Consider the following 15,364-nt stretch of genomic DNA (forward strand, 5'->3'; position numbering starts at 1 on the left):
AGACGGAGACGGGGACCCTAAAACTGCCAGCTTCAATGAGGGAACACTTCTGCCCACATGAAAAATGGCGGCCGCCCGGCCTCACCACCGCCCCTTCACGCCCGCAACCAAGATGGCGGCGGCACCGTCGGGGGCCTCTTCTACCATTGGCTGCGGGGCTGTGACGCACGAGCCGCCCCAGCCGGGGGTTTGTGCCCTGACTCGGACGCGCCGGGGCGGGGTAGATGCGGAGCCGCGCCATGAGCCAGCCCCGCGCCGTGCTGCGCGCCGCCGCCAGCAGGGTTCTGGTAGGGCCGCTGCCGGGACCATGGTGGGGGAGGGAATCCCTTCCGGGTCGGGCCAAGAGAGGCAGCACGTGGCGCGGGAGCTGCTGCCGGCCGCGAGGAAGAGGCTGGGCGTACGGCGGGGCCCGCAAGGACGGGGAGGGGGCTTCGAGGAGGGATTACCCACCTCCAGCACATTTGCAGTTCAAACTCCTCATAAAACAACCATCAGCGCTGAGGCAACAAGACATCGCCCCCAAACCTGCCCCAGGGAAGACGAGCGGGGCAGGGCAGCCAGCGTCCTGCTGCTACAAATGGTTGTTAATACACGCTGTGAAGCACGGGCCGCAAACACGGGGCTCAGGCCCGCTGCATCCGAGTTACCCCTTGTACCTCTGCACTGCCTGCGCCTTTCCTTAACCGTGGGATACATCATGTTCCTTCTGCTGCACCTAGGATGACACCACACTTGGCCTTCCGACTGTGCTCTGCAACCTTTGTCTCTAAGCTCATCGAATGCACCAGTTGCAACCATCTTGTTGAGTCCCTCTCCCATTTCCAGCTTAGACAGGATTGTAAGGGGCTATATGGTCATTGAGTCCAGTGCCCTGCCCCTGCAGGCGGCTGTGTAAGAGAGTCCAAGTCTGTGGGATAGACAGGAACGTCCATCCGCCCCATTCAACACCAGCCGCAAAGCTGAGCTCCACTGATGACCTCTTCCCAGACGGGGCTCAGGACAAGTCCTCATCTTCCTTGAAATCTTGCCCTTGTTCTCTTCTGCCTCTTCATCTCCCTGGTTATTTCAGCTACAGACATACATTTGGTGTAGACAACTTGCAGATCTGCCTTTGTCTCTGATACACCTAATGGGAATGGAGGGTCTCCTTTGCTGGGATGTCTCCAAAACAAACCTGACAGTAATAAAGCTAGTGATGGGCTGAGCTGACCATTATTATCTCATTGTTTCCTTGCCTCCCCTGTCTGTCTTGGATCCTGTTGTCTCTTGTCCTACTTTCAGGTTGTAAGGTGGCTGAGGCACAGCCCTTTTATACCTTATTGGTACAGCGCTGAGCACAGCTAGGTCCTGATCCCATCTAGGACTCCTGAGGTGATGTTGTAATACTCTACCATGCTGCCCTGTAAAAGCTCTGCTGAATCCACATATTGTGAATCACAGCAGGAACATGCCCCCTCTTCTATGCTGATGGCATTATTTCTTATCTGCAAGGGGGGAGCCACTTGCAGACAGGCTCTTTCTAATGGATATTGTAGCCCTCATGTGTGGCTGAGGAATCCTGGGACAGACGTGGTTCTGAGTCATCCTGTGGCTTCTGAGTCATGGAGACAAGAGGTGCAGCCAGAACAAATGGGAGGCAGGGCAGTGAAAAAAGCCCAGACACAGAGAAACAACCCCTGTCCCTAACACATGGCCCCCTAGCATAAGCAAACTGGACGTGTAGGTCACATTGCCAGGCCCCATGGGTTTCCTATCCTGGGCAGTAAAAGGAGCTGAGGGACTGCAGTATTGACGAATGCACGGTCACATGGGTGGCAAACTGGCTCCAGGGGCGAACCCAGAGGGTGGTGGTGGACGGGTCGATGTCGACCTGGGAGGGTGTGGGCAGCAGAGTCCCCCAGGGCTCAGTCCTTGGGCCGGTGCTGTTCAACATCTTCATCAGCGACCTGGACGAGGGGGTGGAGAGCACCCTGTTCAAGTTAGCTGATGACACCAAGCTGTGGGGTAAAGTGAATACACCGGCAGGCAGGGACCGCATCCAGGCAGACCTGGATAGGTTGGAGAAGTGGGCGGATCTGAACAGGATGCGGTTCAACAAGGACAAGTGCAGGGTGCTGTACCTGGGGAGAGGGAACCAGCATTATGGTTATAGGTTAGGGGCTGACCCTCTCTGTAGCACAGAGCCAGAGAGGGATCTTGGAGTCAGGATTGACTCCAGGATGAATATGAGTCACCAATGCAACAAAGCAATGGGCAGAGCCAACCGCACCCTGTCCTGCATCAACAGGGGCATCACTAACAGGTCCAGAGAGGTCTTGCTCCCCCTCTATGCGGCGCTGGTCAGGCCGCAGCTGGAGTACTGTGTCCAGTTCTGGGCGCCGCACTTCAAGGACGTGGGGAACCTGGAGAGGGTCTAGAGGAGGCCACTCATATGGTTGAGGGCCTCTGTGGCCAGCCCTATGAGGAGAGGCTGAGGGACCTGAATCTCTTCAGTCTCTGTAAGAGGAGACTGAGGGGGGATCTTGTGGCTGCCTACAACCTTATCAGGGGCCACCAGCAGGGACTCGGGGAAAGTCTCTTCACCAGGGCTCCCCTTGTAGTCACCAGGAACAGTGGCCAGAAGCTGAGGGAGGATAGGTTTAGGTTAGATATTAGGAAGAACTACTTCACTGTAAGGGTGGCCAGAGCCTGGAATAGGCTTCCCAGAGAGGTGGTGCTCTCACCTTCCCTGGAAATCTTCAAGAGGAGACTGGATGGGCACCTGGCTGGGGTCTTGTGACCCCTGCCACCCCTAGCGCTCCTTCCTGCCCATGGCAGGTGGTTGGACTAGATGATCTGTCTAGGTCCCTTCCCACTCATTGAGTCTATGATTCTATGAGCGGAGATGAGAGGAAGGCAAGTTTGCTCATCACAGCCCAGCAGGGCTGGGCCCCCAGCTTCAGTGTGATCCAGTGGCTTGGATAGGTTCATAGAATCATAGAATCAATGAGTCGGGAGGGACCTAGACAGATCATCGATTCCAACCCCCTGCCATGGGCAGGAAGGAGGACTGGGGGTGGGAGGGGTTCATAAGGCCCCAGCCAGGTGCTTATCCAGTCTCCTCTTGAAGATTTCCAGGGAAGGTGAGAGCACCACCTCTCTGGGAAGCCTATTCCAGGCTCTGGCCACCCTTACAGTGAAGTAGTTCTTCCTAATATCCAACCTAAACCTATCCTCCCTCAGCTTGTGGCCATTGTTCCTGGTGACTCCAAGGGGGGCCCTGGTGAACAGACTTTCCCCGAGTCCCTGCTGGTGGCCCCTGATAAGGTTGTAAGGTTGGTAGGCAATGCCAGGAGTCCCAGGAACAGCTGCCATTTATCTTGTTTGCAGGTGGCTGGTCTGGGAAATCATGGGCTGCAAGGGACCCGCCACAATGTGGGGATGGCTGTCCTCACTCAGCTGGCACAGAAGCTCAACGTCACTGACCAGTGGCAAGCAGACAGACGGTGCCGTGCAGACGTAGCCGTTGCCAACCTGGAGGAGCTGGACTTGGTGCTGTTGAAACCACGGAGACTCATGAATGTTAATGGATTCAGTATAGCCACTGCTGGTGAGTGGCTTGATGATTTCTCTGGGTGGGTGGCAGGAGGGGCCCACAGCCGTGGTCTTCAGGAGAACTTCAGGCTTCCCCTCTCACCTGCTTGGCAACAGGGACCCACTTACTGCCCCAAACAGCAAATCCTAAGTACCTGCCCTGTGTTTGACAGAGCAAGCCCAGCCCGGGGCAGTTCAAACACTTCCTCTTACATGGACAAGGCGGCTACTCAGGACTTCCTTGCTGCCCTGGCCCCTGGGGCACAGTGACAGTAGAAACAGAGCCTAGGTCTTCCTGATGCAAAAGCTCAATGGTTTGTGAGCTAAAGGAGAATCCTTGCTATTAGTACAATATAGGGTCTGTGACACAGAGTGGATTCAGCCCAATCAGAGGCAGTGCACACATCAGCCAGCCCTTCTCATCTCCAAAAGCCATTGCAGATCATAGCGTTCTCATACCACCTTGGGAGGTAGGTGAGGTCAGCTGAGTATGCCCCATGTGGGTTCTTGTGACAGGCTTTTGGGAAGGAGGATGCAAAGGCTCTGCACAGACACCAAAGATCTCAGCATGATTCTTGGAAGTAAGCAGGTTTCCCTGGTGTCCCAAGCAGCTCCCATCTTCCCCTGCTGCACCCAGTCGGGCTTCAGTGGCACTGGCTGTCAGCTACTCGGGGCCTGAACTAGGCTCACTGTGCAGCTGTATCCTGTGGTCCAAACGCCAGGCAGCCCTAGCATGAGCCTGTGCACTCCAGCTGCCAGCATTTCTGCCAGTGCATTCCTGAGGCCAACAGGTCTCAAACCCCTGATAAACCCTTCCTGCTGTCTGCCCCTTGCTGCATCTCTGCCAACGCTTGTGGCATCCTCAGGGAGAGGCATTTCCCCTCACTCTTTGTTTCTGTTTCAAGCTGAGACATACAACGTGGGCATCAAAGACATCTACCTAGTTCACGATGACGTGGACAAGCCGCTGGGGAAGATAGCAATGAAGCTGGGAGGCAGCGCAAGGTACAAAGGGAAAGCCCTGGCACAGTACAGTGATTGGAGATGGGCATTGGGGGCTAGGAAAGCCCCTTCCCCCTGGCTGGGCAGGTGGGAAAGGGACAGGGACAGAACTTTTGAGCTGCCACTGCTTAAGCAGAGCTTACAGCCCCATCAGACACAGGCTTGCCTACCGCCTCCAGCCAAACTGCTGGTTAATTGGAGACATCATGACGGCCTGGCACAAGAGAGTGACATTATGTCCTGCACCTGTGCAGTGGATCAAACCAAAAGATCCGTTAGTTCCCTCCCAATTCCTTGCTCTAGGAGTAGCTCCGTCAGCAACTCCTTGTGTGCTGGGGACTGTGTCTCTGGGTGGACTGGAAATAGCTGCTCTCTGGCAGCCAGCATCTTGCTCAAATGGAGAGTGACTGCTAGGCAAGACAGCCAGCTGTCCCTGTGCCCCACACACACCCACTGAGTCAGAATGGTGTGCAAAACATTTGGCACCAGGTATGTGCCTAGAGGGGAGGGTGCAGCACCAGGTTCACTAACCTGGCTTAGAGTCACCACTTAGTTAAACCAGGGTACTTTGTGCAGACCAGCCCAGGTCTAGGAGCAGGGTTCAGTTGTTCCCTTGGTGCCTCAGGCCTCGCTTGCAGCCCCATGTGGGTTCTCACCTTCCGCTGACCCTGCTTAATCTCCTACTGTCCTTAGGGGGCACAACGGAGTCCGCTCCTGCATCAGTGCCCTGCACTCAGATGTAAGTACGCCTCTCCCTGCAAGACCTCACTTACACCTCCCAGCCATGGCCCATTTCACCATGGCCCCTGGAGACAGGCCTCAGCCACACCTCACTTCACGGCTTCCCTCTCCTCTCCATCCCTGCCCTGCCCCAGGCTAGCAGCTGTCTCCCCTCCTTCTTGTTTCTGCCTCACCCACGAGCTGGGAAAACATGGAGGCAATTAGCTAAGTGGAACCGGCTGGCCTGGCCAGGAGCCTGGGGCACTGGCTCAGCTGTACTGTAGAACCAGGCTCCTTCCAAGCGTATGTTTGTTGGAGCACAGCCTGGATCCAGCCACATCACAGGGTAATGGAGTGAGACAGAGTCCCCACTCTCCCTCTCTTGCTGATCTGTGGGAGCCCTCCTCTAGTGAAGCCCCCAAGATCCCCTTCCAATCCACAGAGCTGCTCACCACTCCCAGAGTCCCCTTCTTTTGCTGGGCCCTGGCTCATAAGGTCCCTGACACTGAAGTTTTGGCCTAACATCACACAAGCCTCCAGCATCTGTTTCTGCTTTGGGTCAGGAGCACGTGCTCCAGGCTCTGCTGGGCGCACAGTGTTCCACTAGCTGCCACGCTGTACAGTGGGAACAGCTCAGCCAAAGACCCCGGTCCCAGCATGGAGGAGCGAGGAGCACCCCATCACCCTGCTCACAGATCTCATCTCCCCCACAGCGCATGGTCCGGCTCCGGGTGGGCATCGGCCGCCCCGTGGGAGAAGCTATGGTGGATCACTTCGTTCTGGGCAGGTTCACCAGTGCTGAGCAAGAGGTCCTGCCACAGGTCCTGGAGCAGGCAGTCAGCCTGCTGTTGGAGCACATCCTGCAGGGCAGCAGGGGCACCAAGGCAGCCCTAGCACTGGACAGGGGCCAGGGCTCTGCCACTCCCAGTGACAAGGGCGACCAGGGTTGAGCCTTCGATCGCTAGGGCATTTTCATGAATGTGGTGACAACAGAAAGCAGTGGTTCTGGGCTCTTTAAGGGGTTACTAGGCACCATGGCTTGCACGGGCTTGGGCAGTATCCTGGAGCTAAGCATAGAGCACTGACCCTACAAGCAGGGCTGTGTATAGCACTGCTCCAGTAATAGGATGTGGGGGGAGGACCATCAGGCAGGAGCTCTCCTTGCACACCTGAGTCAGCACTGGGCTCTTCTACCTGCACAGGCAGCTCTTACAGGGAGCCAGACTTTCCCTCTCTGCAGGGAGCAAGATCCCTTGACCCCAGACAGGCTCTGTGCATGACCCCAGCTGACGGTTCATGGGGCGCCTGCCTCCTCACCCTGCTTAGGGCTGGCATGGCCTAGCTGCCCCTTTCCCTCTGTACAGAGCACATTACAGGCCCCCTGTTGAGCCAGGTAGGCCCCAGCTGCTCAGATTTATCCTTCACTCTCATTCAACTGTCTTGACAGCATTTTCATAGAACAGTTTTGCACTAACTGGAAAATAAATCCATGTGTCCTCTACCCCCCCCATGTTTGTCCTCAATCCTGCTCCTTTGCTCAGGCCACCCAGCAGAACAGCAGTTGGCTGGCAGGAAAGGCGTCTGTCCCCGCAGGCTTCCTGTACAGCCCAGCCTCTGCCGTCAGGAGGGTTTAACCACTACCTTGGGCAGGGTGGTTGGCTGCTTCCCCTGTGTCTCCTCTGGCCAGGAAGTCACGAGTTGCTGTGGGAAAAGTGAGAGCAGTTCAGACACAGCCCCCTCTGCTGCCTCCCAGCAGGGGCAGGACAGGGCTCTTTGGGCCTGTAATGTACTTCCCTCCCACCCCCAGGCTCCTTAGCTCCAAGCTGAAGGGATCTGTTTGGATCAGGAGAGGGGATGGGTCAGTCTAGGGCAGGGGTTCTCAAACTGTACAACTTAAAAGGGGGTCGCAAACTTCTCCAGCACTTCATGCTGCTTCCACATGCTGTGGATCCTTCCACCGGTGCTTCCACTTTCACCGCTGCCTGCTTGTCAGTTCCCCCCCATCCCTGTCAATCGGCCACTGGGGACCCCACTGCCCTCCTGCTCATCGACTGGCCAACAGGGATCCCACCCACTTAATCAGCCACTGGGGGACCCCCCACTCCTGCTCCTTGACTGGCTGCCTGCTTCGCGATTGGCTGCCAGGGGTACACCAACCAAAAAAGGTTGAAAACCCCTGGTTTGAATCAATAGCTTTAATTATGGGGGGGCGTGTAAACGTATATATTATTTTACAGGGTCGCGGTATCACAAAGTTTGAGAACCCCTGGTCTAGGGGCTGCGTAGAGCCTGCCCAGCCCTCCCGCAAGGCTCCACTTCTAACCTCTGAGCAGAAGCTTGCCTGGCCTCAGCCCTGCCCAGGCCCATACCCTGCTGCCCTGAAGCTGGCCTCACCTCTGGGCTGCTGCTGTAGGCACGGAGGGTCCCGAAGCAGGTGGTCTCAGGCAGCAGGCCTAGCTGGCTCATGTTGGGCATGCTGTGGCACAGCTGCGGCACATGCCCCTGCCACATAATCGAGTGGTGAGACAGCACACGGGAAGCCTTCACATGCAGGGCTGAGGGCAGCTGGCTGGACCTGAGGAGGGAGAGGGGCTGGATTACACCACGTGATAGGGGGGGAAGGGAATGGCGGGGCAAGGCCTGCAAAGACATGATAGCCAAGGACCTGCTTTGGAGGGAGCAGAGGAGGATGGCAGGCCCTGGCAGGAGCCAGGAAATAACCTAAGGGCAGACGGGAAGCACAGGATCAGGAATCAGGAAGCAAAGTGAGCCAGAGCCAACGCAAGCCAGGAAGATTCTCCTGGCTGCCCTGCGTCCCCGGTAAGAATGTGTGACTGGGGTGGGGAGCTGCTGGCTGGGAGTTGTCTTCACATGCAGGGCAGAAAGACGACAAAAAGAGCAGATGCTCTGCCTCTCTGCTCCACCTTGCAAGGCCATGACAGCTCCTGGTCCATGGACCTCCCCCTCCAGGGCACTGGACCTGGGAGCAACATGGAGTTGGCCTGGACAAGGAACAGAGCTTCTTTCTGCATTGCCCCTGCAGCCCAGCCCTCTTGGCACAGGCCCCCCCAACCCCAAATACCGCTCCAAGTGGTGCTCCCTGCTGGCCATTCGCAGTGGTGGGAACTCCTGCTCTGGAAGCCTCTGCTCCCCCCGAGCCACCTGCTGCACCAGGGCCAGCAGACTCTGCAGCTTCTCCTTGCGCCGCAGCTGGAATACGACATCGAACTCGCCTTCCTCCTCGTCAACTGGCTTCTCCTGTAGGCCACACAGATGGAGGAGATTGATGGAGTTGGGGGGGAACCTGCACAGAAGCACCTCACCTGTGGGCTAGGGCTGCTCACCTCCCCAGAGGCCAAGGAAGCACCTGGCTCAGTCCTACCATTGCAGCACCTGTGAGCACCCCAGAGCTCCCCAGTGGCCTCTGTGGGACACCAAGACCTTGGATGCTCCGCGGCTCCCCAGTTCTCTACAGAATTTGTGGGACAGCGAGCTGGCCCCAGGGGGTCTAGGCTGGGCTCAGACACTTCCTGGCCCTGTGCTGTTCTTCACCACAGGAGGGTTTTGCCCTTCAGAGCCTTAGTTTGGAACATGCTCTAAGCCCCTCTGAGCACCCCAACCAAGCCCCAGACCCTGGGAGGATAGAGCAATATCATCTAGCCCTACAGGTGAAGAAGTGGAGGCACAGAGTGGAGCAGCAGCTTGCCTGGGGCCACACCGGGAGGCATTGGGAAAGCTGGGACAAAGCCAGGAGTGCCTGTGCCCAGCCCTTGCAGACACCACTGCCCCCTGCTTGTTCCCACATCTCTGACCTTGATGCGCCTGGTACAGGGAACACTGGGCTCTCCCTCCCTTCATGCCTGGCATCCTCATAAGCCTGGGGGCAGTGGGAGCCTCACCAGCAGCAGCTCTTTCAGGACATGCACCACCCGAGCCAGGACCCTTTTTGCCTTCTTCCTCTGCTTCTGCTCCTCTTCCAGGAGCCTGGCCTGACTCTGCCCTTCTGCCACCCTCCTCCTTGCCTCCTCCTCCAGCTTCTGCAACCTCTCTCTGGGGCGGAGACAAGAAGAGAATGCCAAGGTCTCAGGATGCTGATGCCTGCTTGGCCTGGAGTGTAGGTGCCCTGGTACCCATATGTCTAAGCTGGTTCACAGACAAGATGCTACAGGTGAAGCCTTGGGGAGGCAGGTTCTGCCTAGGCCAGGTTTGCCAGCTGGTGACCCATATGGTGGCTGCCAGCTTCCCCTTTCCATGCTAACTTGCAGTGCTGGGACACAGGGAGGAAGCAGCAGCCAGGTAATTACTGGGAGGGGTTCCCCAGTGTCCTGTAAATGCAGCAATGGGTTGCAGGGCCCAGCTGTGTGGTGGGCAGAGCCTCTGCTAGGTGGTCTGGTGCTCTCAGCATCTGGTCAGCCAGAGCACTAGTCAGCGCCACCCTGGCTCTAGCCGTCTGGCCTGCCTAGCACACACAGTGGCAAGGGCTTGCCAAGTCTGAGACTGGGCTAGGGCAGTTGTGGGGGATATCAAGGTCCTGGCTGGCTGTATTCATTCAGAACAGAAAGACCCCATTCTTTCCCTTCAAAGTGCTGGAATTTCCAACTCCCAGCCAGCCCCAGGCCAGGAAGTAAGAGGCAGCAACACAGTGCCCCTGCAGCCAGGTCTAAAGGAATAGCAGCACTTTCTGAAGCCCCAGCACCAAGTCCTGTTGCACCTGGGGCTTTGTGAGGATCTCCCATGAGCATGGCCTGACCTTGCTCAGCCTGCCAGACCTGGTGGGTTATGAAACAAGGGCTCTTCCACCTCTCCTGCATGGCCCAGGAGCAGTGCTGGAATGAGACCCGTCTCTGGGCCCTAATGCCTTGTCATCATCACTGTTGGTGATGCCAGTACCTCAGTGCCTGGGTTTCCCCCTGCAGCTCCTTGTGGGCCACCTCCAGGTGGCACATGGCCTCCCTCTGCTTTGTGTACTCATTCAGCAGCAGCTTCTGCTCTTTGCATCTCCGGATGAGCATCCAAATCATCTGGAAAGAGCAAAGGGGACAAGGGGGAGTATCAGAGGACAGAAAAGATGCAATCAGCTTTAGCCCACACACCTCAGCCCCTCCCCAAGCTTTCCTGGCCCATGCGCAGTAGGGCTGTGCAAGACGGCATGGTTCCATTTTGCCTTCAGTTTCGACGGTTCAAAGGAACAGCGTTCTGTTTTGAATTTCACTTCAATTCGAAACAGCTAGGCTGACTCTCCACCCCCACGCCCGATCACAGCGTGTGTGGTGTGGGGGAGTGAGCCCAGTTGGGCTGACTCTCCACTCCACCCCGATGCCTGTTCACCCCATCAGATCGCAGTGCTGGGGAGGGGAGCTGAGCTGAGGCTCAGTTCCCTTCCTCTGCACTGTTATCAGCTTCCAGCACGGGAGACAGGGAGAGCCAGGGCTGCGCTCCCCGCTGGTGCTCCCCTGTCTCTCACTGCTGGTATCGAAACGTTTCAAAACATTTCGACTAGCCTCGTTTTGTTTTGAGGCTGTTTCGAAGCCCTTCATTTTGATTCAAAGCTCGAAATTAGTCAAAACAATGTTGAATTGAAAGAACCGGCGAAATTTTGCACAGCCCTAATGCTCAGCAGCCTACAGCCAAGCAATGAGCCTCTGCACCCACCAACCAGGTTCGCACCATGGTCTCCCCAGGCCCCAGTACCCTGATAGCGCCCTGGAAAACCCGCATATGGCCACTAGGTGCAGCACCCAGACCTGGCTTCAGCTGTCTGGGTCAGTGTCCCCCTGTGCTGACCACCCCCAGACAGCAGAGGGGGGCTCTGACCTTCTGGTGGCTGAGGCTGTTCTTGGCCATCTCTTTCTCATTGTGCTCCAGCATCTCCAGCTGCTTCTGCATCTCAACCTGAGCCTCCTTCAGCTGCTCATTCTCCTGGAGGAGGTCATAGCTGCGGTCAGACAGCTTGGTCAGCTGGACACTGATGGCCACATTCTCCCGGATGGCGCGTTTGGTGGTCTCAGCCATCTGACTGTGGGACACCTTGCGAAACTCGGATGCCACCACATTGACGCGCTGCACCATCTCCTTCTTCAGCCTACAGGGTAAGAGCCACATACATATATGTGCAGGGAAGGGCATCACCCCTAGCAGGGGCCCACTGCCCCCACCAGCACCTCAGCCCCAAAAAAACAACCTACATGGCAGCTCCCACATGCTTCCTTTCACTGCCTGGGAAAGCATGCAGAGCACCCATGAGAGACCCTGGATGGGGGAGCATGCACTCCATCCCAGGTGCTCCGGGGGAGAACTGCCCATGTCCTACCCACCCACTCAAACAAGTTCAACCACCTGTGTACAGGGACAGCTCTACTAGATGTCCATCACCACACAGCTGGAAACTCACCACCTGCCAGCCCCCTGCCTCTCTCCATCCACACTGGTATTAATCTCCCTCTGTGATTACAGATTGGGGACCGAGGCTCGGGCAGGGCAAGTGAGCTGCCTGCCAGTGGTGAGGCCAGGAGTAGAAGCCTCAGGTCACCAGTCTAAGCTGTAACCACTGGCTCACACTCCTGCTTTCACTTTCATGGCTGCCTGCAGTGGGGAACTGTGAGTCAGGCTCTGCTGGGCTGACCTGTCCCTGTCCAGCACCATCTTCCTCTCCAGGTTGTAAGTGTACTCCTTGTGACCTTCCTCCTGCTTCTGCAGCTGCTCCTCCAGGGTCGCAAACTTGGCCATGAGCTCATCTTTCTGGACCCTGAACTCCTCCAATGCAGCCAGCTTCCCACCTGCCAAAGAAATCACTTAGGGCCCCACCAGGCTTGCCTGGGCTTTCTGCCCCTAGAGAGAGGAGAGAGCAAGCCAGGAGTTTCACCAAGCACAGGAGTCCCCTCCCAGGGTTCTCCCCAGCACCAGAGCAGTGCTGCTTGGAGGTCCAGTGGATTATGGAGCCAGCTGCCTTTCAAGCCAGGACTTAAGGATGTTTGCATGCCCTGGCCTGGTGCTGCAGCAATACAGGGACACTTGCCCTCATACTGCCCCAGCAGCACCTGCTGTGGGTTCAGCACAGACAGACTCCAGCACTGTCAGCCCAGCATCTTTCACCAGAGTTGGAGCACAGACACCCACCCACCCCTGCAGCAGCAGCAGCGAGGCTCCACCTGTCCACAGCACAGAGAGCTTCTCCCTCTGCCCCGCAACCCCGCCAGTAACTAGAGCTGGTCACAACAGTTTCCTTCGTCAAGGGAGAGCTGGGTTCTCTGCTAACGAGCATTTGCCTGGAAGGCACCAGCTCTTCCAGAAACACTGAGACTTCACAGGAGAAAACAAAATCTCTCAGGCCCAGGCCAAACCAACATCGCTTCACAGCAGACTTTGGCTGAAAGGTTACAAAATGTTTCCAAGCTTTCGACTGAAAAAAAAAAGATAATAAAACCTGATGCTTTCAGCTGACAACATCAAGGCAGCAATAAAGGAATCGGGTTCATCCACGTTTTCCAAGGGAGGAAAAAGAGATCCCCACCCACTGCAGCCGTACCACATTTTAAACAGCTGGTCCCTCAGCAGCCCAAACAGCCTGAACTGCGCAACCCCCAAAATGTCCATCCCTCAATACCTGCAACTGAAATCTGGCTCCAGCCCTGGGTCGCCCAAGCTGTCTCCTGGGCTACAGGAGAGGGAGCACCTCATGTCGCTCCTCCGTGGGGTTTTAATTGCAATAGGAACTCAACGCTCCTCCATAGACCCTGGGAGGCAGCCAAGGGCCCTGGGTTTGAGGACCGGTGGTGGTGGAGTCTGGTCCGGTCAGACCGCGGGGGCGAGCTGTGCAGGGGAGGGGCGACCAGGGCTATGACCTTACTGAGCAGCATGTTCTCGGACGTGAGCTGGTCCTTGGTCTCCTGGAACTCGTGCCGCACCTGGGCCAGCTGGGCCTCGAAAGCATCTTTCTCCGCATCCTTGGCCTGCTGGAGGCCCAGCAGCTGGTTGTGGAGCTCGGCAATCTCATCCGCCCGCTGGTTCAGGGTCCTCTTGAGGAAGGCCACGATCTCCTTGTTGTCGCTGGCCATCTGCTCGTTCTCCATCCGCAGCAGGTCCTCGCCGGCCTGCAGCTCGTCCCATCGCTGCTGGTACCTGCCCGGGCAGGCAGCGCCACCCTGATGTCAGACATCGCCCGTGCTGGGTCACCCCATCCCTCCTGCTGCCCGGGGCCCATCGCCTGCCACCCCCAGCCCAGGCCAGCGGGACACCCACCGGCTCGCCCCAGCCCCAGCCCCAGCCCGGAACCGCAGGGGAAGGCCCGGGTGCAACCCCCCGCCCCGCCCCGCCCCGCCCGCACCGGGCCAGGCGCTGCTCCAGGTCCCGGATCTGCAGCAGGTAGAAGTCGCGGCCGGGCTCGGGCTGAGCCGCCTCCGCGTCCGCCCTGGCGCCGCCGCCCCGGCCCTTCTTCTTGGGGGCCATCGCGGCGCGTCGCGGCGCGGCAGGAGCCCGCGCGCGCTTTAAGAGCCGCGTTGCCAGGGAGCGCGTTCTGTACATAGCAACGGGCGGCGGAGCGCCTTAAAGGGCCAGGCGCCGCTACGAACGCCCCTAGAGGGGTGCCCTGGACTTTGCCGCCCCCATCGCCCAGCTGCACGGCAGAGCCTGGGGCACCTCCTAGGCCCCTGAAAGCACCAGGCACCTGGTCTAAGGGGTGGGGGCACACACTGCCCAGCCCTGTCCCTGGCACAGCCCGAGCCAGCCGTCACCTGCTCCCAGTCTCATGGTGGGGAGAGCAGAGCCATACCTGCGCGCCAGAAGCCTCCTCTAAGAAGGGAATGAAGCACGGCCGTGCAGAGCCCCATGCTCCGCGGGCCTGGGGTCACTGCAGAGGCGTTGCCCCCTCCAAGCCACCTCGGTGAACAGTTGGGACAGGGGAAGGTGGGCTAGTTAAAGCATCTGCTTCCGACCACGGGAGCTGGCAGGGGTGTCGCAAGGATAAATACATGGCAAAGACAGAGTGCGCAGACACTGTGTAAGGACCTAGAGCAGCCTGTGGGCTTAGGGCAACTCTGTGGGTGCATGGGCCAAGGGCACATGCCTCGGATAAGAGATGAGGGCAGCACCATTCAGACTTCAGATCCTGAGCTGTCTTCTGGGCACTGGGACAGGTGCTGCTAATATATCACGGGGGCAGTGAAGAAGCCTGCCCTGACAGTCTGCCCAGAGGGCAGGATTCTAGGCTCTGCCGGCAGAGGTGAGCTTGGGATTATTTGGGATGGCAAAAAGTCAATCTCCCCCCTTTCCTATGGTAGCAAGTGATGTCAAGAGATAATTTCTGAAAAGCTTTTCTGAAGTCAGGGGTCATAGCATGAGAAAAAACAGGGCTGGAAGGGGCGGTCATGTCCTAGTCCAGCCCCTGCTCAAGCCAAGATCATCCCTGTCTAAAACCTCCCCGCCAAGTGTCTGTCTAGCCTGCTCTTAAAAACCTCCAAGGCTGGGGATCCCACAGCCTCCTTGGCCAGCTGTCCCAACGCTGTTCCAGCTGCCTGCTCTTTGAGTCCTGGGTCTCCATTTACACCTGGGCAAAGTGGCAGTGAAACGTTGCTCAGTTAGACGGCTGCTTGTGCTTAACCTCTCCAAAGCCCTCGACAGACATGACACTAAATAACCCTCCTACTTTCCCACCTCTCGGGGGGTATCACCCTGCTACACAGATGGGGTGGCTGAAGTACACAGGGTGAAGTGTCTTGCTGTTGTCACCCAGCCAGCCAGTGGCAGAGCTGGGACCCACCTACCTTTCAACCCTATTTGATCAACCAGGCCACACTTCATTTTCTAACACCGCTCAGTGCTGGAAATCCCAGTCTCCTGGGTAAATGAAGAGAGGAAACCAGGCAGCTCTTTCCCTAGTGGAATAGTTATCCCAGAATAAAGCACTTTATGCCAGGATACACTGCACCCACATTAGGGTGGTTTTACTGTGTTAACATCACTACAGTTAAGAGCACAGCCCAGCCTCCCCTGCCAGTCTTGTTTGTGCTGCTCTAAGCCTGGAGGTGTGGGGAAGTGCTGCTATTTCTGGCCAGAGCTGGAGTGAGTAGATGCA

At 57.5% G+C, this 15,364-nt stretch overlaps 2 protein-coding genes across 2 annotated transcripts; one reads left to right on the plus strand and one right to left on the minus strand.

Moving 5' to 3' along the window:
• The first annotated feature begins 135 nt into the window (after window positions 1-135).
• On the plus strand, window positions 136-6,796 carry PTRH1 (peptidyl-tRNA hydrolase 1 homolog). Its single transcript, XM_019510557.1, has 5 exons — window positions 136-287; window positions 3,370-3,589; window positions 4,479-4,578; window positions 5,269-5,314; window positions 6,009-6,796. Exons 1-5 carry the CDS (start codon window positions 225-227, stop codon window positions 6,243-6,245), a joined length of 666 nt encoding a protein of 221 aa, XP_019366102.1. The 5' UTR covers window positions 136-224; the 3' UTR covers window positions 6,246-6,796.
• Window positions 6,726-13,777, minus strand: CFAP157 (cilia and flagella associated protein 157). Its single transcript, XM_019510555.1, has 9 exons — window positions 13,619-13,777; window positions 13,142-13,413; window positions 11,918-12,071; window positions 11,110-11,377; window positions 10,186-10,316; window positions 9,195-9,345; window positions 8,378-8,553; window positions 7,690-7,870; window positions 6,726-6,996 (listed from the first exon to the last, which is right to left on the minus strand). Exons 1-9 carry the CDS (start codon window positions 13,738-13,740, stop codon window positions 6,916-6,918), a joined length of 1,536 nt encoding a protein of 511 aa, XP_019366100.1. The 5' UTR covers window positions 13,741-13,777; the 3' UTR covers window positions 6,726-6,915.
• Window positions 13,778-15,364: the final 1,587 nt, after the last annotated feature.

This window comes from Gavialis gangeticus, unplaced genomic scaffold (genome assembly GCF_001723915.1).
Source record: "Gavialis gangeticus isolate Ggan-Ray unplaced genomic scaffold, GavGan_comp1, whole genome shotgun sequence".
Classification (NCBI taxonomy): domain Eukaryota; kingdom Metazoa; phylum Chordata; order Crocodylia; family Gavialidae; genus Gavialis; species Gavialis gangeticus.

Bases quoted from the DNA above. Each gene is read 5' to 3' on its own strand.
- PTRH1 (XM_019510557.1), top strand. From the start codon at position 225: ATGCGGAGCCGCGCCATGAGCCAGCCCCGCGCCGTGCTGCGCGCCGCC. The intron at 288-3,369 runs GTAGGGCCGCTG...TCTTGTTTGCAG, and splicing joins CCGCCGCCAGCAGGGTTCTG to GTGGCTGGTCTGGGAAATCA. The intron at 4,579-5,268 runs GTACAAAGGGAA...TACTGTCCTTAG, and splicing joins AAGCTGGGAGGCAGCGCAAG to GGGGCACAACGGAGTCCGCT.
- CFAP157 (XM_019510555.1), bottom strand. From the start codon at position 13,740: ATGGCCCCCAAGAAGAAGGGCCGGGGCGGCGGCGCCAGGGCGGACGCG. The intron at 13,414-13,618 runs GTGCGGGCGGGG...CTGCCCGGGCAG, and splicing joins CTGGAGCAGCGCCTGGCCCG to GTACCAGCAGCGATGGGACG. The intron at 12,072-13,141 runs GTAAGGTCATAG...TTTCTTTGGCAG, and splicing joins GTCCGAGAACATGCTGCTCA to GTGGGAAGCTGGCTGCATTG.